The sequence below is a fragment of the Rattus norvegicus genome, chromosome 5 (assembly GCF_036323735.1).
Source record: "Rattus norvegicus strain BN/NHsdMcwi chromosome 5, GRCr8, whole genome shotgun sequence".
Classification (NCBI taxonomy): domain Eukaryota; kingdom Metazoa; phylum Chordata; class Mammalia; order Rodentia; family Muridae; genus Rattus; species Rattus norvegicus.
Window position 1 is genome coordinate 61255842 of NC_086023.1, and position 22316 is coordinate 61278157.

At 45.6% G+C, this 22316-nt stretch overlaps 1 protein-coding gene across 7 annotated transcripts; it reads right to left on the reverse strand.

Annotated features, from left to right (window-relative positions):
• Positions 1-511: 511 nt before the first annotated feature.
• Positions 512-22314, reverse strand: Dcaf12 (DDB1 and CUL4 associated factor 12). Of its 7 annotated transcripts, XM_039111403.2 has the most exons (11): positions 22177-22314; positions 22025-22091; positions 19988-20648; positions 18722-18976; positions 13525-13731; positions 12060-12120; positions 10056-10249; positions 9040-9105; positions 5778-5940; positions 3114-3292; positions 514-2512 (listed from the first exon to the last, which is right to left on the reverse strand). In XM_039111403.2, the coding sequence occupies exons 3-11, from the start codon at positions 20063-20065 to the stop codon at positions 2354-2356; spliced, it is 1362 nt and encodes a 453-aa protein (XP_038967331.1). In that variant the 5' UTR covers positions 20066-20648; positions 22025-22091; positions 22177-22314; the 3' UTR covers positions 514-2353. The 7 variants fall into 7 exon arrangements, with proteins under 7 accessions (NP_001414632.1, XP_038967331.1, XP_038967333.1 ...); XM_039111405.2 differs by lacking the exon at positions 19988-20648 and having other exon boundaries at positions 21896-22091; XM_039111406.2 differs by lacking the exon at positions 19988-20648 and having other exon boundaries at positions 21536-22091.
• Positions 22315-22316: the final 2 nt, after the last annotated feature.

Here is a 22316-nt window from a genome sequence, read left to right on the forward strand (position 1 = left end):
CATATTCTCAAATTGCTTCAGCTAATTTACCCACCCTCTTCTGTCTTTGCAATCTTTGGTCATCAAGGTCCCAAGTCGAATTTGGTCTGAATCAGTCTATAATGCAAATGCAAAAATCAGCTACAGCCTTGTGTCCTGGAAAGCAGTTGAGCCGCTGTGGCTCAATCTCCGTATGACTTAGCAATCTTTTCCCTAGCTTTGGGAAGACCGTCCTTCAGTGTGGCCCCTGTGCCCTACCTTATGAAGAACAGTGATACACAGGGCCCATCACTGACTGACTTATGTTGAAGACAGTTTAGCCACCATCCCTGTAACCCTAAGCCACTCTCGTTTCTTTCAGGCCCTACACTGCTTCCCCTGGGCAGAGGCCCTCAGTTGCAACCCAGAGCCCAGAGTCAGGGAGCAGGAGCGAGCCGGTCTAGGCCTAACCCTGGCAGATCTCAGCCCGCTCTGAATCCTTTGGGGTCTCTTCTCTGCCGCGTCCTTGCCACATATAGTCACTCAGGACAGCTCTGCACTAGGATAGTATTTATTTTTCCTTGGCAAAAAAGTCAAAATGCTACATTTTTAAAAACAGAGAATCTCAAGACAACCGAAAGCATCACAGGAGACGGTCTGGCAACGGCACGGACGTCCTACAAAAGTTCTGGTTTTAAACACACAAGTCAGTTTAAAAAGACAGAAGTTCTGTGAGAACTAAGACAGCTACAGCTTGTAGTTTAATAGAAAAAAATTAAGACAAAAGATTCACAGCATCCAGCATTTTGCTTAATTTCCTGTTCATAGCACCTATTTCTCTAGATTATAGGAATGATTATTCTAAAACCTGTGGAATGTGCTGTCCTACAGTGGGCCTGCCTCCTCCCTCCCCAGCAGTCCCTGCCATTATGAGAGTACTCTTTTGACACAAAGAGAAAAATGGAAGAACTGGGGAGCAGCCAAGAAACTGGGTACAGGACTATGACTCCATCTCTCAGGACTGGGTACTGCCAGAGCAGCACTGCATGTCTCAGAGTAACTAGGGTGGAGAGAGCTCCTTTCCACATGATGTGTGAAGAAGACAACTGGCCTGACAGTTGCCTGCAAGTTAAAAAAAAAAAAAAAAAAAAAAAAAAACAACCCTCACACTAAAGAGTTTGAGAGGAACAAGCAAATCACCAATTATATCTACACCGTCACATGCAGCGATGCTGGCACAACCACCTGTCATTACCCAGGGGTGAGCCAACAGGGCAGGAGGGTGACTTCCAACACTAAGCCCCACTGCACTGAGGAACAGAACCCACACACAAAGCACTCACTACAAACCACACGTTCTGGGCAGAACAAATAGAAAATACCAGCAAAACCCCAAGAATGCTCAAGTTCCTTCTAGAAGTCATGAATGGCAATCATGTGGGTTCGAGACTGCCTGCTCTTGCCCAGATCAGACCATCAGAGGCAGCAGACCGGGGAAAGGATTGTCTTTACCTAGACTGTGAGGTGGCCAGCAGTCCCCGGAGATACACCCGATGTCTTAGCCAAGCGGTCTGGGCTGAGCAGACGTGAAGTGGAAGTAACAAATGGGCACTCTTCCTGGGCACACAGGTGGGAGGGACATGGAGGTCTGGACCAGTTTGCAGTCCTGGGATATAGCCTCCCCTCACACCCTGCTAATCTACTCAAGGGTTTTCCTCCTGTGTTTGTTTCTCTTCCTACAATGTCAGACCTTAAAAAAAGATACAGGCTGGTCCCAAAGCTGGACTCTGAGTAAAGTTGTTTCTTTTATAAATACTTTAATTACAGATAATCCTCACTCCAAGTAGTATCAGTGACGCAGTGCTACCAGGCACACAAGCTCACGCACACAGACACAGACACAGACACAGACACAGACAGACAGACAGACACAACACATACACACACACGGCTCCCACACTTTCACAGAAAGTTGGAGAGCCACCACACGATTATAAAGGGGCCCTACCTCAGTGAAGTAAGGGTGAGAATGACTTGGTCATTTCAGTGTAAATAAGCCAGAGGAAGGAGAGTGTTGTCACTTGAGGGAAAAATAAAGAGGGATTTGTAACAGTGTTTGCTTGAGAAAGCAGAAGGGGGAAAAAGTAAAAGTCTAATTACTGAAAAGTGAAAACAAACCAAAAACCCAGAACAACAAGCCACCAACCGACCGCGAGCGTCCCAGCGTTTGGATTTCTGCATAGAGCCTCTTCCTGGTAACTGCCTAAACCATGGGCAAATTCTGTGTTTGCGTACACAGGAGAGCCTTCCACAGCTGGGGAAATCAAAACACCAAACAAGAAAACTGAGGGTGGAAGTTAGTGTGCATCTGCATTTGGGAGAAAGTTAGTTGTCATTAACTCCACAGTCCAGCATAGTTTCCATGGAGCCCAGAAGGGAGGGGACCCCCTGCTACGAAGAGCTTCGTTCCGGACGAGTCGTAGCAGTGGGTGTAAACAGCATTAGGGAAGAAATCAATGTCCGAAAAGTAATTCCTCCAGGTTTCATCATGATTCTGTGGGAAAAGGAGAAGGCTGTTAGCACATCTAGGAAAGGGCAAGAAGAGACAGGTTCTTGGGGAAACTGGCTTCATTTTTACCAGATAAAGAATTGTTACATGGGGGTTGGGGATTTAGCTCAGTGGTAGAGCGCTTGCCTAGCAAGTGCAAGGCCCTGGGTTCGGTCCCCAGCTCCGGAAAAAAAAGAAGAAAAAAAAAAAAAAAAAGAATTGTTACATGAAAGCAAGTCTTTATAAGACAGCTTTTTGGAGCCAGCCTTGTTCATAGCTCATTGGCAGCAAAGGCAGAAGGCTCTTCAGCCTTCCCACTCTGTAGTCACTTGGAGGAAATCTGAGGCACCAGCGTATTTTCCTGGGCCTGTCACTTTTCTGTGATCTTCCTCCTCCCTCCAGATTACAGAGAGCCAAGATTATAAGCATCCGCACCACCACCTAATGGGGCCTCTCTTCTGGGAGCCAGTGTGTAGACACAAAGGCAAAGTCAGGGAAGGAGCCTTTCTCTGCTCTACGGAATGCCCATAGCAAAAGAGCAGGAAGGCAAAGCAAGGAGGGAGGACTGGGATGACGATCCCAAACTCTCAGGTCTGGGCCTACTCACCAGCCAGCCCTTGCCAGTAGTTAGTTTCAGATTCTCCCCTGCGAGTCTGGGCTTGGACCCATAACAAGCTGAGAGCCTTTCTTCCAAAAATCTCTGAGCTCGGATGTCATAGAACAGCAGGGAGCCCTGCCCTGTGCCCACAGTGATGATGTGTTCATAGAAGCTCACTGAGCGAATCCCTGAGAGAGAAAGACAGAGCAATCAGAGGCTGCACACCCCAAATATTAGATGGTACTATGCCAGTGGTCAAACAGAACTCTGCTAATAAGCTAGATTACTGGGAATATACACATTGTTTTTGCCAAAGGAATGTGTCTGGGTTTTTTGTGTCCCACACCCTTGAATAGCACTGAAGCCACCTTTCATAACTATTAGCTCTTTTCCATCACATTACACTGTACACTATAGCTCATTATTCTTTTCCTATTGCCAGCACGACAGGAAGTGTTGGTACATGTTATTTACGGCAACCAACTACTTTGGGTGAAAAGGAAAATGCATCCTGTGGATGTACCTGTGGAATAAGTACAATGGATGTAGGTGCCCCTGACGTCTGTGTGGAACTAGGGACCTTTGTGAACTAGTATTCCCTTGCACAAGCTACCTCTATTAACAGTAAACCAAAACCTTTTAAAAACCAGGTATGATGATGTATGCCTTTAATCCCAATACTGGGGAGGCAGATCTCTGTGAATTCAAGGCCAGCCTGGTCCACATACCAAACTCCAGGCTAGCCAAGGATGCCTAGTGAGACCTTGTCTCAAAAACAAACAATTATGATGATGATGATAAAAATAAAACCTCAAAGATAAATGCTACACAGCAGCAGATGCATACCGGTTTCTTTTTTCTTTTTTTTTTTTCCGGAGCTGGGGACCGAACCCAGGGCCTTGAGCTTACTAGGCAAGCGCTCTACCGCTGAGCTAAATCCCCAACCTCGCTTACCGGTTTCTTGCTACCAAGCCTGACCACCTGAGTTTGACTCCTGTGACTCCCATAGAAGGAGAGAACCAACTCCCTCAAACTGTTCTCTGACTTCCAATCAGCAGCACGGTGCCCACCAAAACCCGCCACCACTGCCACCACCACCACCAAAGAACTGCTTGTGTGTCATCTACATAGAAATGACACTTTTTGAAAAAAGAGGCTAAGCTGTAACCCTTACTGTTCCTTTTAAGACTCCAAGGACAACTACATTTTTAATATGAGAAAGGGGACAGAAAGTGACAAAAAACCAAAACAAAAAAAAAAAACCACAAAAAACCCAACAACTTTAAATTGGATGGTCTGAAGACCTTTCCTGTTTTCCAATCTGGTAACTTACTTAACCACTGTGCAGTTCAGTCTTATAATATAGCCCTTTTCAGCCTGGGACTTACTATTAGACTAGGCCAGCTTCTTCCTCCTGATCTGCCTCCTAATGCTGGGATTAGAGGCAAGTGCTATCCATGCTAGGTTTATATCCATGCTGGGTTTATATCTATGCTGGGTTTATAGGTTGTTTTTGAGACAGGATGTCTCTATGTAGCCCTGGCTGTCCTGGAATTCACTCTTTAGAACAGGATGGTATGCAGCTCAAGTTCTGTTTGCTTCTGCCTTCTAAGTACTGGTACATAAGGCATGAGCTTTTCAGCCTATTACTTCTAAGTTTTTAAAATCACATGTGTACTGTGTGTAGGTGTGCAGCTGGCCACGGAAGCCAGAAGAGGTTGACAGATGCCCTGGTGCTAGAGTTGCTGGAAGTTGTGAGCCATTTAATATGAATGCTGGAGCCTGAACTCAGGCCTGAACTCTGGGGCAAGTAGTCTTTTTTTCTTTTTTCTTTTTTTTAAATTTATTTATTTATTTTATGTATGTGAGTTAACTGTAGCTGTCTTCAGACACACCAGAAGAGGCATATCGGATTACAGATGGTTGTGAGCCACCATGTGGTTGCTGGGAATTGAACTCAGGACCTCTGGAAGAGCAGTCAGTGCTCTTAACCGCTGAGCCATCTCTCCAGCCCCTGGAGTAAGTAGTCTTAACCTCTAACTTTTCTGATCTGCTTTTCACAGGATTCTTGGTGGGAGGAAATGAATCATCAGAACAAAGTATTCTGAAACTTTAAAGACAATACCACACCAGTCTCTTCCACTGACAAACGTGAGGGATGGTTCTTAAAATGTGCAATCTGGTCAGAGGCTGGGGGTATGGGTGCAGCTCGGAGGCAGAGCATTTGTGAGCAAGCACACTTAACCTCTTAAACCTCTTAAAAGTGAATCACTCATCGGAATGAAAACAAGTATTTCCTTTGGCTTCTTGAGGTGTAATTGTCACACCTTACACTGTACACATTCATCATCACATTCAAAAGTGATCTTATGACTCCCCCGACCCCCCGGTCCAATGTCACTCAGTTCGGAAGAACTGTTAGCTTAGGTAGGGCCCCAGCTAGTCCCCAGAGGACTAGTGCTAACTGCCTATCTCATCTTTGGTTTGTACCAAAGGCTTCTACAGCCTGAAAACTCTGCTGCTACACGCAGGTAACTAAGTTCCTCTATTCTGTTACCAAACACTTCTAAACTTTACACACAGATCACTGCTCGTTTGGAAGTCAAAGAAGAAACAAAAGGTAAAAACCCATTTCAGTGTAGCATAGGCCTGAAGGAGCACACAGGGACTTACCACTGCCTCTCTCCCTGGAGCAGACAGACTTGACGTTGTACGATGGCTGCCGTGGATCCAAGAAGGAGACATGCGCTTGAGAGCCCACCGCATACACTGACCACTCACTACCATAGGCCAGACACACATTTTCTCTACAATATGGCAATTTGGTGGAAAGGAGCTGAATAAAGAAGATACATTCATAACAGCATAAAATGGGCATTGTTCTGTGTTCCTCCATCTGCGGGCTACCTTTACACACAAACTACCTAAGTCAGGGACAAGGCAAAGCCTAGTGAACTAGTTCACTTCTGAGTTAGGGAAAAGCAGAATTAAATAAGCAGAATGCCAGGAAAAGCCAAGGACTACAGTTTATTTCTAGGAATGAGCCCAGAATACTATGGCCTAGTTTCACTCACTTCTTTCTGTAAGATTAGTTGCTACTCTCTTTGCTGCTCTTCAGATGAGGGGCTCATTTCTGAATACCCTCAGCCAGTTTACCAAAGGAATAAGAACAGCATGCCAGAGAGAGCAAACCCATGTGACAGACTCCATCCCAGGTACCTGAGTCAGCCTTCACCTTTGACCCTCGTGGACTAAAAAAAAAATCTAGTTTCTGTCTGCTGTACAGAACTATGCAGGACGATTGGAGCATAAAGCTGCCATGACACAAGAGAGCTGTCAATTCCCTGAGCCTTGTTTCCTCTTTAGAAAAAGCTCATTACATTATAAGTGGCACGGGCAAGACATGAAGAAATGACCCATATATTCACTTTACTCTATAAAAAGGTTGCCAGCAAATATTATAAATAAATCTGCCTTTTTTACAATCATCTTTTGTCTGGTCAAAGAGAAAGCAAGTAAAGAGATCATAATATTTGAAAAAAAAAAAATCTGCCTTCTCAATTGTGACACTGCCGTCTCACTGAAAGACTCTCCTGAAATTCCTGGCACTGGGAGGGAGGCCAAGGGGGGATGCCAAGCTTGAGAGAAGCCAGGGCTACCTTACCTAGTGAGCTGGTCTTTTAAGAAATAAAAACTAAATAAAAAATATTGGGGGTGAAAGGAAGGGGGCACAAGAGAAATGCTCAGTGGTTAAAAGCACCAACTGCTCTTCCAGAGGTCCTGAGTTCAAATCCCAGCAACCACATGGTGGCTCACAACCATCTATAATGGGATCCAATGGCTTCTTCTGGTGTCTGAAGGCAGCTACAGTGTACTTATATATAATAAATAAATCTTTAAAAAAGTCAAATAGCTCAGTATTTGAAAATCAAATAATTCAGTATAAGTCTTGGGGCTGCAGACAGTTCAGTGGTAGAGCACTTGTCAAAACATGTGAGGCCTTCGGTTCCATCCCCAGTACTGGGGCGGTGCTCTCTCTAATATCACTATTGCTTTGTGCTTAGAGATGGTAATTACTACATTAGTTTATGCAAGGCCAGCAACACCAGCATTAAGGAGCTTGTAGCCTGATCCTGTAATCCCAGCATAGTGGAGCCAGTATCTGCCACAAATCTGAGGCCAGTCTGGTCTACACAGTAAGACCATGCCCAGTCAAAGTCAGCAAGAACTTGGGGAGGAATCAAGAGTATGTGGGCTCTTGCTTTGTTTTGTTTTTAAACCAGGGCCTCCTGTGTGATCTACCACTGGAGCCCTCAGGAATTCAACTTAATTTTGTGGATATGTATGGTGGGGTGTGTGTGTGTGTGTGTGTGTGTGTGTGTGTGTGTGTGTGTGTGTATGCTATGGTGTCTGTGTGAAGGTCAGAGGTCAGCTTTGTATTTTGGTACTTAACTTCTACCTTGTTTGAGGCAGAGTCTTATCACCACTTCAAATGTCAGGCCAGTTGAGCTTCTAGCCATTCTCCTGTCTCCACCACCGAGTTTCTATCCTATGGTGATAGGAGTTGTTGCTGGAATTGCAGACACAGACTACTGTATCCAGCTTTTATATGACTTCTGGGTATCAGAATTCATATCCCCAGTTTCTGGGACAAGTGCTTTACCTACTAAGATACTTCCAAGTCCAGGAATATGTTGTCTTTTTCCCCCCAATTTGAAAAAAAAAAAGTCAGTTAAGGCTGGAGCGACGGCTCAGTGGTTAAAAGAACTGACTGCTCTTTCAGAGGTCCTAGGTTCAATTCCCAGCAACCACATGGTGGCTCACAACCTTCTGTAATGAGATCTGATGCCCTCTTCAGGTGTGTCTGAAGAGTATACTCATATACATAAAAGAAACAGATCTTTAAAAAACAACAAAACCCCCCAAAACATTGGGATGGCATTTCACATTTTTAATTCCAGCATTTGGGAGGCTGAGGCAGGAAGATCACTGGTTGGAGGGCAACCTGGATATAGAGTTCTAGTCTAGCTTTGATAACACAGTAAGACCTTGTCAACACAAAAACCCAAACTGGGTGTAGTGGGGCATGTCTTTGATCCCAGCATTGAGGGGGCAGAGACAGATGGATCTCCGAATTCCAGGGTAGCCTGATCTATAGAACTAGTTCCAGGATACCTTGAGCTACACAGAGAACCCCTGTCTTGGAAAACAAAAGAAAACAAACAAACAAACAAACAAAAAAAAACAACACACACATCAAAACAAAAGCCCACTCCATTTTCTTTTTTTTTTTTTTTTTTTTTTTCGGAGCTGGGGACCGAACCTAGGGCCTTGCACTTGCTAGGCAAGAGCTCTACCACTGAGCTAAATCCCCAACCCCCCATTTTCTAACAAGATTATTAAGACATAATTTATTTTAGTTTGATTAATTTTCAGTTGCCAGGAACTCCTCACATTCAGGTCTTTCTATCTTGACAACCTTACCAGATAGTCAGTCTATAAACCAGCGGTTAAATACACTGTGGACTAAAAGAGGACTAATAAAACGGGAACTTTAAGTGCCATGCAATCAAGACCTCTGAAGACTCACTGGTGCCACACTATAGTGGGGAGGTGGACTGGAGGATCAGGCATTCTAGGTTACCTTCAAAGCCAGGCCGTACTGAGAGCCTGTCTGGAAAACGATCTGAGAGGTTCTTTAGAAGCAGGAAGATAACAAGTTTAAGGCCACATTGGAATAAATTAAAAAGAAAAATCCCCAAACAGACTTTGCCTCTAGAGAAACAATGGCAGGCTCATGACATCATATTCTTCGCAATTCTGCTCCCAGACCTTGGGAGAAAGGAGTTTTGGGAAAGTGCACTATGACTCTGGGAGAACGACAGTATTCTAACCCTGTGGTAATTTGTATAAAACTACCGACTCATGTTCTCACCTTAGACAGCGCATTTTCAGCCTTCCAGAGATGGAAGTAGCCATCTAGCGATACTGCTCCCAACTCCTACAAGAGCAACGAAACAGAAGTTACTGTACGGTCTGCAGCAAACTCAAGTACCAGAATACTCGGGAAGAAGCTGAAAGCTGGGGCTTCTCTTGCCCTCCAAGATATAATCAAGGATGTCAGTAATGACAAGCTCTCCCACCACCCATGGGCTGCAGCTACAGTGTATTCAATTCCACAAGCAAGTCTAACAATCACACCAACACACATCTGGGCCATGATTTTCCTGACACCCTTAAGACTGTTAGGAGTACAGCTCAGATGAAAGGCTGCCTTTCTGTAGGTGCAGAGAAACCTACTTCTAGTGAAACCACCTTTCAAATTGAGCCTTGTGCATGTGGAACACATACACCCATGCACATATACAGGCAAGACAGTTATACACATAAATATTTAAAAAAATGAATCAAGTCCTGTCGTTTTTTAAATTTCATAGAAGCCTGTCTCCTCTCTGGGCTCCAAGTCCAGTCTTGGATTCTGCCTACATCCTCACTGTCAGGTCAGACACAATGACCAATGGGACGTGTGAGATGAGGGAGAAGTCAAAAATGGGGAGCTTAAAAACAAGGTCAGTATGCAAATCAAACCCTAAACAGAGCACCTGAAAAGGCACATGCAAATGAGGCAGGGCCAGCTTAGAGTGGTCCCGGGAAACTATGGCATTTAAAGCCAAGTTACGGGCTGGAGAGATGGCTCAGCGGTTAAGAGCACCGACTGCTCTTCCAGAGGTCATGAGTTCAAATCCCAGCAACCACATGGTGGCTCACAACCATCTGTAATGGAATCTTCTTCTGGTGTGTCTGAAGACAGCTACAGTGCACTCACATATGTAAAGAAAATAAATATTTAAAAAAATATTAAAGCCACGTTACACAGCACGCACTGCTTTGGAGGGGAAAGGGTAAAGCCACAAGGGACAGACTCCTGAAATTCCCTTGGTGAGTTCGTACCTTGTTCTTGTTGTTGAAGGCTAAAGCCCGCACCTTGCAGTTGTCCGGGTTTGTATCCTCCTTGGGGATATCCTTTAAGGCCTTGTGAGTGATATGAGCATACACAGGGACTGGTGACACGTTATGTCTTGCATCACTTTTGGTCAACACGTCATCTGTCACCTCCCAGAGTCCCATAGACCCATCCCGAGAGCCTGCAGTGTAGGACATTCAGATGCCAGATGTAAGTGACCCTCCATAGTGAACCACACAGAAGACCACATCCAGCCTGGCACTGAAGCACAGCCCGCCCCAAACACTGCAGTACTCTTAAAGACAGACTTCCCACTGTAGCCAAGGCTGGCCTCAAACCTGCAGCAGTTGCCTGCCTCAGCCTCTTGAGTACTGGGATTACAAGCATGAGCTATCATACTTAGTTCAGATTTCTTCCTCTAGACATTTTTCTCCAGAAACATCTCTTTATATTCAATTCTAGGGAGGTCCATGAGCCAATTCACACCTGGCCAAGAATAAATTCTTAAGAGTTGGGGCTAAACTTGATAGAGCACTTATCTAGCATGCAGTCCTCGGTGCAATCCCCAGCATCACGTAAGACCTGGGATGATGGCAGACACCTATGATCCAAGCTCTCAGGAGGTGTTCAATGTCAACCCTAACTACAGAGTCAATCTGAGGTAAGCATGAGCTATATGAGATCTCATATAAAAATGTATCTTTAGTGCTGGGACTATCATTCAGAAGTACGACAGTTGTCTGCGCACAAGGACTTGAGCTGTTTATTTATGACATCACTACCACCCTCTAGCTATCCCCGACCTCTCTGTGTGGAACAGGCTAGCTTCAAACTCAGAGATCAGCCTGTCTCTGCCCCAGGAGTGCTGCATTGAAGGTCTGCTCCACCATCTTTGGCTCCTGAGTTCAATTTTAAAAGACAAACAAAACTCAGAAGTTATTTTCCTTAGCAAATAAGCAATAACAACCAAGTTTTCTAGAGTCCCAGGCCCAGTGCTGAGTCCATTCCTGGTGTCTCACGCAGTCAAAATAAACTTTCCTTTGACCTTTTCTCTGAAGCTACTTCAGGGCAAAGTGCCGTCTTGACTTACAACATAAGGCTCACACACAGCACACACATTTACTTCCTACATCCTGTTGTTCTCTTCCACCCTCCCTAGTTCATTTTTTGAGACAGACTTCGATGTAGCCCAAGCTGGCCCATGAACTCATGATCATATCTCTGATCTCCATATATGTGCCAAGGAGTGAATAAACCACACACAAAATAATCAGTCAATCAATTAGAAATATAAGGTGGACTGACACAAAATCCCCTAAGCTGAGTGGTGTGGGTATACTTACAGTATCAGCACTTAAAATTCTTGGGCAGAGCTGGGCAGTGGTGGTGCACTCGGGAGGCACAGGCAGGTGGATCTCTGAGTGTGAGGCCAGCCTGGTGTACAGAGTGAGTTTCAGGATAGCCAGGGCTACATTGAGAAACCTTGTCTCAAAAAACAGGGGCTGGAGAGATGGCTCAGTGGTTAAGGGCACTGACTGCTCTTCCAGAGGTCATGAGTTCAATTCCCAGCAACCACTTGGTGGCTCACAACCATTTGTAATAGAATCTGATGCCCTCTTCTGGTGTGTCTAAAGACAGCTACAGTGTACTCATTTATAATAAATCTTTAAAAACAAACAAACAAATCCAGCTTAAGCAGAGGGATTGCTACAAGTAGCAGTATACTACAAGTATATCACATATGAGCCTTAGACCAGTTTTGGCTACAATGTGATATCCTGTCCCATCTTCAAAAACAGTAGTGGTGAGGGGCATGAGGTAGGGGAGCCTGGGAAATGAAACTGAGCGGGAAGGGTATCCCACCTGCGTGTCCTGATTTCAACCTAGTCCCATCTAACTAATGAGTAAAATTAAAGTAACCTGACAGTGGTTACTTTCTATCACACCATCATTAACATTTGTCTTTGCCAAACCAAAGGAGAGCAACTTACCAGACACTGCCATGGTATCATTGATCCACGCAATAGAAAAGATCCAATCCTTGTGTCCATCCTTAGAGGGGTAAACGACATGTACAGAGAGGAAAAAAACAACAACAAAGATTAGTAAAACAAGGGCCATAGTGAATTCTGAAAAACATGCAGGTCTGCCTGAAAACATCTTGTAAAAATTTTAAGTATGAAAGGGAATGGCTGCATGTGCCTGTAATTCTGGAGGCTGAGTCAGAGATACAAGCTCCAGGACAGCACGAGCCACTTATGGAGACCCTGCCACAGAACAAAACAGGGCCAGCAAGATAGCTCAGCAAGTAAAGGTGCCTGATGCCAACTCTCATGACCAGAGTCTGATCCCCAAACTCCACAAGACAGTTGTCCGCTGACCTGCACATGTGCACCTGCACACATATACATAAATAAATGTACAGCAAAAACAGGCAAAGAGAAACGGCTCTGAGGATCCTGACTCGTGGGGTGAGATGAGGTCTTAATGTCTGGGGAGAATCAAAGGTACAATACACCTGGCAGTCCTGCAGACGGTTAGAGTGACAGGGGTGGGCGTGATGGTGATGGTGGCACACACACTGTTAATCCCAGCACAGGTCTGAGGCCAACCTGATCTACACAGGGAGCTCCAGGATAACAAGGGTTACATACTCTGTCTCAAAATTCCAAAACCCAAAAATAAACAAAAACCCAATACCAACAACAAAAACAAAATGTCCAGGGAACAGGGCTTCCAGCTCTCTACCGTGGTGTTGTGTCTCCTGCCTGGAATACCCCCATGGCTGGTGCTCACATTTCCTTTAAGTCGCCCTGCTCACGTCCTCTCACTGAGGCTTCCTTTGACTGCTCTCTGAAATAGCACCCACTCCAGTTTACTTCCCACCCCTTTAGCTGCTGGTACTCCTCCTCTGTGGCACATCACCCTGGCACATCACAGAAACCAACTTGTATTATCCACACACTGATTTCCACACCACTCGATACTGTACTGAAGGCAAGGGCTTTATTAATTTCATTCATGCTATACTTCTGGAGCCAAACAATACCCAACTATAGTTGATAAGTAAATTTTCTGACAGGGCAATGAGAAAGATGTGGACCTTATGAATTGAAAACCAGCCCGCTACTGGCCACAGAGGTCTGCCATTTGTCCCTCCTACCAAACACACATGCTGGTTCTTTCCTAAGGGATCCTGATCTCCATCCACTCTGCTCTCTTCCACCCCTCACTCCCACGCCAGGAGAAATCTAGGTAAGGAGAGGATCCATGTTTTAAAACAATGTTACGGGGCTGGGGATTTAGCTCAGTGGTAGAGCGCTTACCTAGGAAGCGCAAGGCCCTGGGTTCGGTCCCCAGCTCCGAAAAAAAAAGAACCAAAAAAAACAAAAAAACAAAAAAACAAAAAAAAACACAACAATGTTACTTCTAAGTACAACCAAAGGGAAAACTTACATCACCCACACACACAGGGTCTAATGTAGGCAGGCGGTAGATGGCGAGACTGTTTGGGTTGTCTCCTCCAGTGGCTAGGAATGTTCTAGAAGGATTCAGTTCAATTGCATGGATACCACAGCCCTGCTGAGTCACACCTCCAGGTTCCCGGTCTTTCAGAATAGGAATCTTGGTAATTTGGCCTGTCTGGACATCCACTACAAAGAGCTGCAAGAGAAAAGGGCACAGGAAACAGTTTCTATTTAATTCGGTCAACACTGTTAAATTATCCAAGGAGAGTCTATTATATAACAGACCCTGGGAATTTTCATTGTTTCCTGTTTTGAAACAGGGTCTCACAGTGTAACATCAGCAACCCAGAACTCAGGATGTAGAATAGTTGGCCTCCAACTAACTTTCCTCTGCCTCCCAAGTGCATCTGTACATGGCCATGCATAGCATCATTTACTTGGAGACATGGTTTCATTGTAGCCCTGACTGGCTACACTCAGACTCGCCTGCCTCTGCTGAGATCAAAGACACCATGCTACCAAACCCAGAGAACTCTCTCTCACCTAATAATGGCATGGCTAAGGCCACACTAGTCAAGTAACACATGAAAATAAAGAGTTAATTTAACATTCTACATTAACAAACTAGAAATACAAACTATTACGTGCTGTCTACTGTCATACCACCCTCAATGTGCCAAATCTCACCTGATCTCATAAACTAAGCGCCTTGGCCCGGTTAGTACTTGGAATGGGAGACCCCTGTGAATATCAGGTGCTATAGACTTAAAAAAGACTACTAAATTTTGCCCAGGCTTAACACGGGGTTAGTTCCTTCCTTCCACTGTGGGTTCCAAGGATTTAACAGGTCTTCAGACTTAAAGGCGAATACCTTTGCCACTCGGCCACCTCACTGGTCTCTTCATGTTTCTTATCCATACTATAAAGGTTTGGCATAAAATGTAATGGCGTACTCTTTAGAGAGGACCCAGTGGTTAAGAACAGGTACTGAAGACCTTGTTTGAGTCTAAGCACCCATGTAAGATGGCTCATAAATATCTGTAACTACAGCTCTAGGGGATTTACTTCGTTAACATACACACTTATCCCATACACATGATTAAGTAAAGGAAACCTTAAAATAGCAGTATACAATTATTACTGACTAGTTTTGTAGGGTATTTAAAGACTGGAGTGAACTGAAATGTAGAGTGCTCAGGCGATCAAAACCATACCCCACTTTCAGCCTTGTGCTTGCGGAGCGGCCCAGGGAGGGCCTCGTGCTGGACAAGCACACCGCCTCTTCATAGGAGGGCGAACTGGCAGAGTTGCTTTCCAAACTGACAAGGGTGTGGCTCTGATGCAGATCCCTGTTGTGCACTCAGAACTCGGCCATGCCACACTAACCTACTGGGACCAGAGCCAGAAGCTGGCACCACAGGGAGAGGAGCCTCAGGCTCTGGCTCCCTGGATCTTCCCTTCTAGGACAGGGGAAGAACATACAAAAGTTGTTGCTGAGGAAAATTATAAGCAATGTATGCAGGTGGGATGGGTGTGAAGACATGTATAGCTGCACCTACAGGACAGAGGTTTTCAAAAGGAAAGGGAACCTTGCAAAGTTACTAAAAATGCAATATTCTTTCTAAAATGGAATCTACCATAGAAAGGAGAGCAGATGTAAGCTGGTTTCCCAGACAAGAAGATACACAACTCTGGGCCAGCAGGATGGCTCAGTGGGTAAACCACCTACTGTGAAGATCCCAAGAACCACATGGTGAAAGGGAGAATCAATTCCCCCAAGTAATCTCCACACCCACACGTGTAAATAGGGATTTTGATACTGACACTAAAAAAGGTGGGTGGTAGTGGTGCACACCTTCAGCCCCAGCACTTGGAAGGCAGAAGTATGCAGATCTGAGAGGCCAGCCTGGTTCTTCAGAGTGAGTTCCAGGACAACAAAGTGAGTTCCAGGAAAACAAAAGTGTCAGATAGACAGACGAAGCCAAATGTGTGGTAGCACCTGTCTGTATATAATCCCAGCAATTATGAGGGTAGAGGATCAGGATTTTCAAGGTAGCTTGAGTATATAGTTAAGGCCAACCTGAACCACATAAGACCCTGCCTCAAATCAAAAGACAACCTCCACTATTTCCAAGGATTTTACATCCTGAAGACACAGGAAGACAGAAATAGTTATTAAGTGTACTTCAGGAGACAGGAGCATTTGCACACGACTTTACTCCCAGGGTCGGGGAGGTAGAAGCAGGCAGATCTCTGTGAATTCAAGGCCAGCTTGGTCTACACAGGAGTTCCAGGACAGGCAGGGCAATCAGAGAAAGGGACAATGAAGAGAGGAGGGCACTTAGCTTGTCACTAAGTTAAGGACAACATTCCATCCCTAGAGCCCACATGGTGGAAGAGAGAACCAACTCCTGTCCTGATCTCCGCATGCTCCCTGTGGCAAATGTAGCACCACTCACACACGTGAGATTTAAAAAATAATTAAAATACTTTAACTTAGGAAGACAGAGGTAGGTATTAAGAGTAAATTTTTGGGGGCTGGAGAGATGGCTCAGCCGTTAAAGGCTAGGCTCACAACCAAAAATATAAGAGTAAATTTTTGGGGCTGGAGAGATGGCTCAGTGGTTAAGAGCACTGACTGCTCTTCCAGAGGTCCTGAGTTCAAATCCCAGCAACCACATGGTGGCTCACAACCATCTGTAATGGGATGCTCTCTTCTCAAGTGTCTGAAGAGAACTACAGTGTTCATATAAATAAAATAAATAAATCTTTAAAAAAAAAAAGAGTAAATTTTTACAAAACGTATAACATGTTCTGTGTACGGGTGTTCTGTCTGCATGTATGTCAATGCAGCAGCACACACGTGGCTGGTGCCCTTAGAGGCCAAAAGACAGGAACTGGAATACAGGTGGTCGAGAACCACCACACAGGGCTGGGAATCCAACCCAGGTGCCCTCGAAAAGCAGCAAATGCTCTTTCCTGCTGAACCACCCTCTCCAGCGCCAAGTTAAAAACATTTTTAAGAGTAAATCCAATGATTAGTAATATTCTCGTCTTCAAAATACTGGATAGGTTATTGAAATAAACAGGAGACACCTATTCTACTCCAAGCATCAACGACGACAGTTTTCCCAAACCACAGGGCAACACTGAAATCAGAAAAAGGAAGTTTTGTGCAGGCTTTGCTCATGGCACCTTGTTTTGAAAGTGTTATGTGTAAGACGACGTTTAACAGAAGTGAAAATTTGGCCCCAGCCACAATAGTATTACTTCCTTCCCCAAAACTGATTAAAATTTTGCCTATGACCTTTATAAAGACACCACCAGTTACGGTATTTTTGTCCTTATTTTAAAAAAGACTTTTGCTTATACTGGGCAGTGGGTGCATAGGCCACAGCAAGCACATGGAGTTCAGTTTGTGGTCGTTTGCTCTCTTTCCATCACACGGATGTCGAGGGTCAAAGTCAGGTTGGCAGTCTTGGCAAGTTTTGCTCACTGAGCACCCAAGGGTTTTTCCTTTTTTTTTTTCTTTTCTTTTCTTTTTTTCGGAGCTGGGGACCGAACCCAGGGCCTTGTGCTTGCTAGGCAAGCACTCTACCACTGAGCTAAATCCCCAACCCCGGGTTTTTCCTTTTTAAAATTTATATTATTATTATTAGTAGTAGTAGTAGTAGTAGTATAAGTTTGGTGGTGGTGGTGGTGGTGTGTTATAAGTTTGATGTATGTCTCAGAGAGTGTGCCATGGCAGACATGTAGAGGTCAGAGAAATCAACTTTATGAAATCAGTTCTCTTCTCCCACCTTTTTGTGGATTCTGGGGCTGAGGATTGGGCAGCAAGCATCTTTCCAATGAACAATTTTACAGGCTCAATTCTTGATGTAGAGTGACCTCTCTTGAAATAACCCGAGGTACGTTTTAGTCCGGGCTCAATTTACTCACCACTCTAACATTACCTGTCTATTCACAGTAGGTGAGTTAAAAATGGAGGGAGGGCTAGATGGAATCATTTACCCAGCTCCAGTCCTGTCTCTCCTAGCATCTAACAGCGTCTGTAATGTCTGCCATTCTCACTCTTCCATTCCACTCATATCCATTTTTTTTTTCTTTTTCGGAGCTGGGGACCGAACCCAGGGCCTTGCGCTTGCTAGGCAAGCGCTCTACCACTGAGCTAAATCCCCAACCCCCACTTTTAAAGATATTCACAGACTTGTGTCATCCTCCTGGAGGAGCCTTGCTAATCATCTCTGCAGCTTCCCGGTTTAAGTATACAATGCAAACACCACATCTACTCTTGACTCTGGCCTTGCTTGTTGTGCTTGTAACCGTAGTGGTTACATAGTTTACTGATAAAGACTTCCCCACCACTCACTTACAAAGGTTACTCTCTTTAAAACTGCTCCCCTAGGCTCATGTCATAATTTTCCTCACAATGCAAATGCTCACACCCTAAAATATACCACACCAGGGCACACATTTCTTGACTCCACTATAAAACTAATCACATCTTTGCATTTTGATTGTTGTGGGACAGGATCTCCAACTACATAGCCCTGTCTGACTTGGAACTTTTAGCAATTCTACTGCCTGGACTCTCAAATGCTACATTTGGATTCTAATGTGTCAAAAAGTATTTGTCTCATCTCTACCTTCGGCCAAGTGCTAAATACTTCTAAATATGTCAAAAGCTGGTACACAGGGATTAGGTTGTCACTAGCATGTACCCTAAATGATGCTCTGACATCAATTTCTGTCCATCCTCTGAAGCCTCTTATCTAAAACACAAGAGCAGCGGTCTACAGAGCCAGGGCTGAAACACTTGGTTCACTTGAAGGGATTGGGAGACTCAGAAGGGAGAAAAGGAGCAGAAAAAGAGGACCAGGCCATTAATGAACAACAACGAACCTCTCCCTGAAGAGCCCAGACCCACATCAGAGTTTATTCTCCCCTCAGCACCTTTGTCCTAACGCTTCTAATTAAATATCTTAATAAATTCCAACTCTGCTTACCAAACCAAAATAAACAATAAATAAACAAATAAATAAATAAAACGGGAAGATAGCAGTGAGAGGTGCTAGAGTAACCTACAGAGTAAGTTCCAGGACACCCATGGCTACACAGAGAAACCCTGTCTCAGACAAGACAAGACAAACATCAGCACAAAGGCAAAGAGTCCTCCTGAAACTTACCGTGTTGCATTTCGTGCCACACACCACTTGTCTATGATTCAACCACTGAGAAGCAAACACTTTATTAAGGGTCCCAAGGTGAAATTCTCTCTCCTTGAGGAGACTGGGAAGTTGTTGTGCCGCATAACCATGTAACACCCGAGAGTAGTTGGTTTCATTCTGTAGCCTGACTTCTCGGTTCTTCAGGTAGTACACTAGGGATCTCTTCACTGGGGGGAGTCTTTTCCTTTTGTGCAGCGAGTGATCCCAGCCAAACTGTGAAAGTCAACATCAGAAATCAGAGGTTTGGCCACTTTTCCTTAAGACAAATAGTCTGACTGTATTATAAAAGAACCACTGTGAATTCGTCCTTCAGGAGTTACATAGATCAAAAATTTAACAGATTTGTAATCCAGAAAGTGGAGCTTAACTCGTCTAGCACTGAAATGAGGTTCTCATAATAAGGTACATCTAGGAAATGGATAAACAGGACGAAAGGTTACCTAGCCTCTTGAGCAAAGTGGCTCAGAAATATACCCAGGTGTCCTTGATCTTAAGGAAATGAAGCCTATATCACCGAACCCACCTGGGCTGCATTTCTACCCAGCCCCTTTCTCCCTCTCCGCTTGTGCACCCCGTAGAGCATAAAGAATATATAGCTCAATGAGCCAGACTGGGGTCTCGGATCTTCCTGGGATGTACAGTCAATGGCCGCTCATCTGACTCCGCGCGACTTGCGGTGCGGTCAGTTTTAGAATTCGAAAAATCAAATACCAACGGGGTAACCTGCGACGGAATCCCAAGTCCGAGAGGCCTTCCTCTCCAAAGGGGGCGGTATAGAGATGACACCTGGTGTTTCTTCCTGGTGTCTAAAGACCCGAAAGGACCAGCACCTAGCTTAGATGATTTCCTTGATTAAGCGACCCTCGGCCCATATTCCTAGTAGCACTGGAAAGTCGACTTCGGTCTCCACCCCAGTAACTTCGGAAGGCCGGTCTTACTTTCGATTCTCCTTGACTTCATTTTCTCCTTCCTCAAGGAACCAGGAGGTTCTGAAGCTCTCTATCCCTAGCTGCAGACTTCCAGCGGAAGGCGTCATTTTGGAGTTTCCTTTTGGCTCCTCACCCTTCCGGCCCGCCTGCACGCCAGTACACTGCAGAAGGACCGGCCACTGCTCTACCGTCCCGGCTCCGGTTCTTGTCCCGCCCTGGTCCCTGGTTCCTATCCCCAGCTGGAATGCCCTACTAAGCCCCTGCTGGGTGATGACCCAGGCCTGTGAGCCCTCACCTGTGGGCCCTGAGCGTCGCTCCCGGCTCCTGGCGAGGCAGGCGCTTTCCGCTTCCTGCTAACTGCTTTCCGGGCCATAGTGGGCAGCGCCGCTGTGGCCCCGCAGCCACATGGGGCGGAGGAGGCAAGGGGCGGCAGGGCGGCGGGTCATGTACCGGGCCCTGGGGCCGCGCGCTTTCGTGCGCCCGGCCCGGAAAATAGTCTGGATCCGGGGCAGCAGACGATCAAAATGAGGCGCGTAAATGGAAGGAGGGAAAATCCGGGTTGGGAAAGGGGAAGGGGTTGGGAAGGGAAAGGGAAGGAAAAGCAGGAACAAGCAGCTTTCCTACCACCAGTTCTGGAAAGGACGGCGAGCGGCGAGAACCAAAACACCCCCTCCCACTCGCCCGCGTCTCGTCACTCCTGCGCAGCCTCACATGCAGCACGTCGCCACGGAGACACCACCTAGACCAGAGGGGCGGGACTTAAGGGCAGCAAGGAGAATTGATGTCCTCGGAGAACTTCCGCTTGCCTCTTGCCTATGGCGGTTTAGCTGTGGCCAAGCTGTGGCCAGAGGAATCCAGCCTTCTGGCGGGGCCTTTCCGACCTCAGCCAGCTCATCCTCTGGCATGCGGAAGTAATGGCGGAGCATGGCTGCCTCGCTGCGGGACCAATCTTGAACCTGTAACCATCATGGCAGGATTAAAGATATTCTAGACACCCTGATTGCCTGATCGCAATCAGATATTAAAACACTGGACTCTAAGAAGTTGAAGAGTCTGAGAGTCTCATGCTGGGAGAAGGAAAAGACAAGGAAGGGCACAAATGCCAGCCAACAAAGGAACTTAACTCCAGGAAAGATATTTCACAGTTGGGAAAACTTGTCAGACTGCCTTTCCAGAGAAACTGGATGAAGCGATGATGGAAGCGACCACACCTTGACAAAGACTGCTTGGTTATGCATAGCTCTTGCCTTTAAGCCTAAACTAAACCACTTGTCAGCCCTGAAGATACACTTGAATAAGAGAATGTCACTAGATGAGTCTTTGTTCTTTCCAATGTGACTGTGTTAACCATCTCCTTAAAGTTATCCCCTTATACTTTGTCTTTTTAGTTGGCCTGTTGAGAATGTGTTAAGGCTACTAGGGCCCAGATGCTGACCCTTATACCTCAGGAAATATTTCTTCTGCAATTAATAGCCTCACATTTAGCACTTTCCTCCCAACTTTCTCACGAACTTATCACTGTGCACAAAAGATTAAACACTGTGAGGGGTCAGAGAACCCCACTTCACACTCCTTTAAGATGGATTCAGGGTAGGAAGGCAGCAGTATGGTCAGACTTTCCCACATCAACGTACCTTACCGGAGCTAATTCAGGCTGCCTCACATACCTGTGGCACAGGTCTCCCACACTTAGGGAGTCCTTAGATTCCATTCTCCACTTCTCTTTTATTCTCTAGCCCCCTATCCATATTTCCATATTAACTCCTGTCCTTTTCCCCCCCTCCTTTTTTTTTGGGGGGGGGACAGGGTTTCAGTGTATCGTCTTGGCTGGTCTGGAACTCACCATGTTATATTATCAGTCTGGCCTCAAAAGTTACAGAGATCCACCTGCCTCTGCCTCTCCAGTGCCGGATTAAAGGTATGGTTCAACCAAGTCTAATAAGTCACTTTCTTTCCATAGAATGTCACCCGTTTCAGATCCTCAAAGTCTGCTGTCAAAGTCACACTGTCCTCGTGCTTCAGGAAACAGACCCAATGCTGTAATTCATGTCATTGCCTGCCTTTCTCTTGGAGCCCAGGTTCGATCTCCATTAAGGAGTCAAATCTTGAACCACAGAAAAGAGAGTGGTCATTTCTGGCATGTCCAGTTTGGACTGGCACTGGTCACCAATCAAAGGGGGTAGGGCTTCGGGATCACCCTTGCCTCCATTTTCTGAAGATCCTGAAGGAATGTGAATGCCAGCTTCCACTTTCCTCAGGCAAAGAAACCCTTGGAGGAACCAGGATGCTCTTGCTTGAGACTGACTGGCCTCAGGCTGTGGTGCCCAGTTACCTGCTGGTCCCTTCAGCTTCAGGCCTCATACCTCCAGGGAACTGTGTTGGCCCATCTGCAGTTCTGCCTACAAGAAGATTTGATTTGTTTTCCAGATTGAAATGATGGCTCCACCATCCCAAATCAGCACTGCAACTAATCCCTAGTACTACCTTGGGAGAGGCAGTCCCATCTTTCCTGATTAGGCCTGTGTCTTCAGAGATAAACACATTGTGAGTGGGCAGGACTGTGGCAGTCTCCTTCTTTGAGTCTGTTCTGGTTCTGTCTTGCCTCACAATGCTCTAGGTGACCC

What these genes read in the sequence shown, in the direction of transcription:
- Dcaf12 (NM_001427703.1), bottom strand. Translation starts at nt 20,065, where the DNA reads ATGGCCCGGAAAGCAGTTAGCAGGAAGCGGAAAGCGCCTGCCTCGCCA. An exon ending in CCTTCAACAACAAGAACAAG is followed by an intron (nt 9,106 to 10,055) that starts GTACGAACTCAC and finishes TTGCTCTTGTAG; the next exon opens with GAGTTGGGAGCAGTATCGCT. An exon ending in CTCCAGGGAGAGAGGCAGTG is followed by an intron (nt 3,293 to 5,777) that starts GTAAGTCCCTGT and finishes TTTCTCTCTCAG; the next exon opens with GGATTCGCTCAGTGAGCTTC.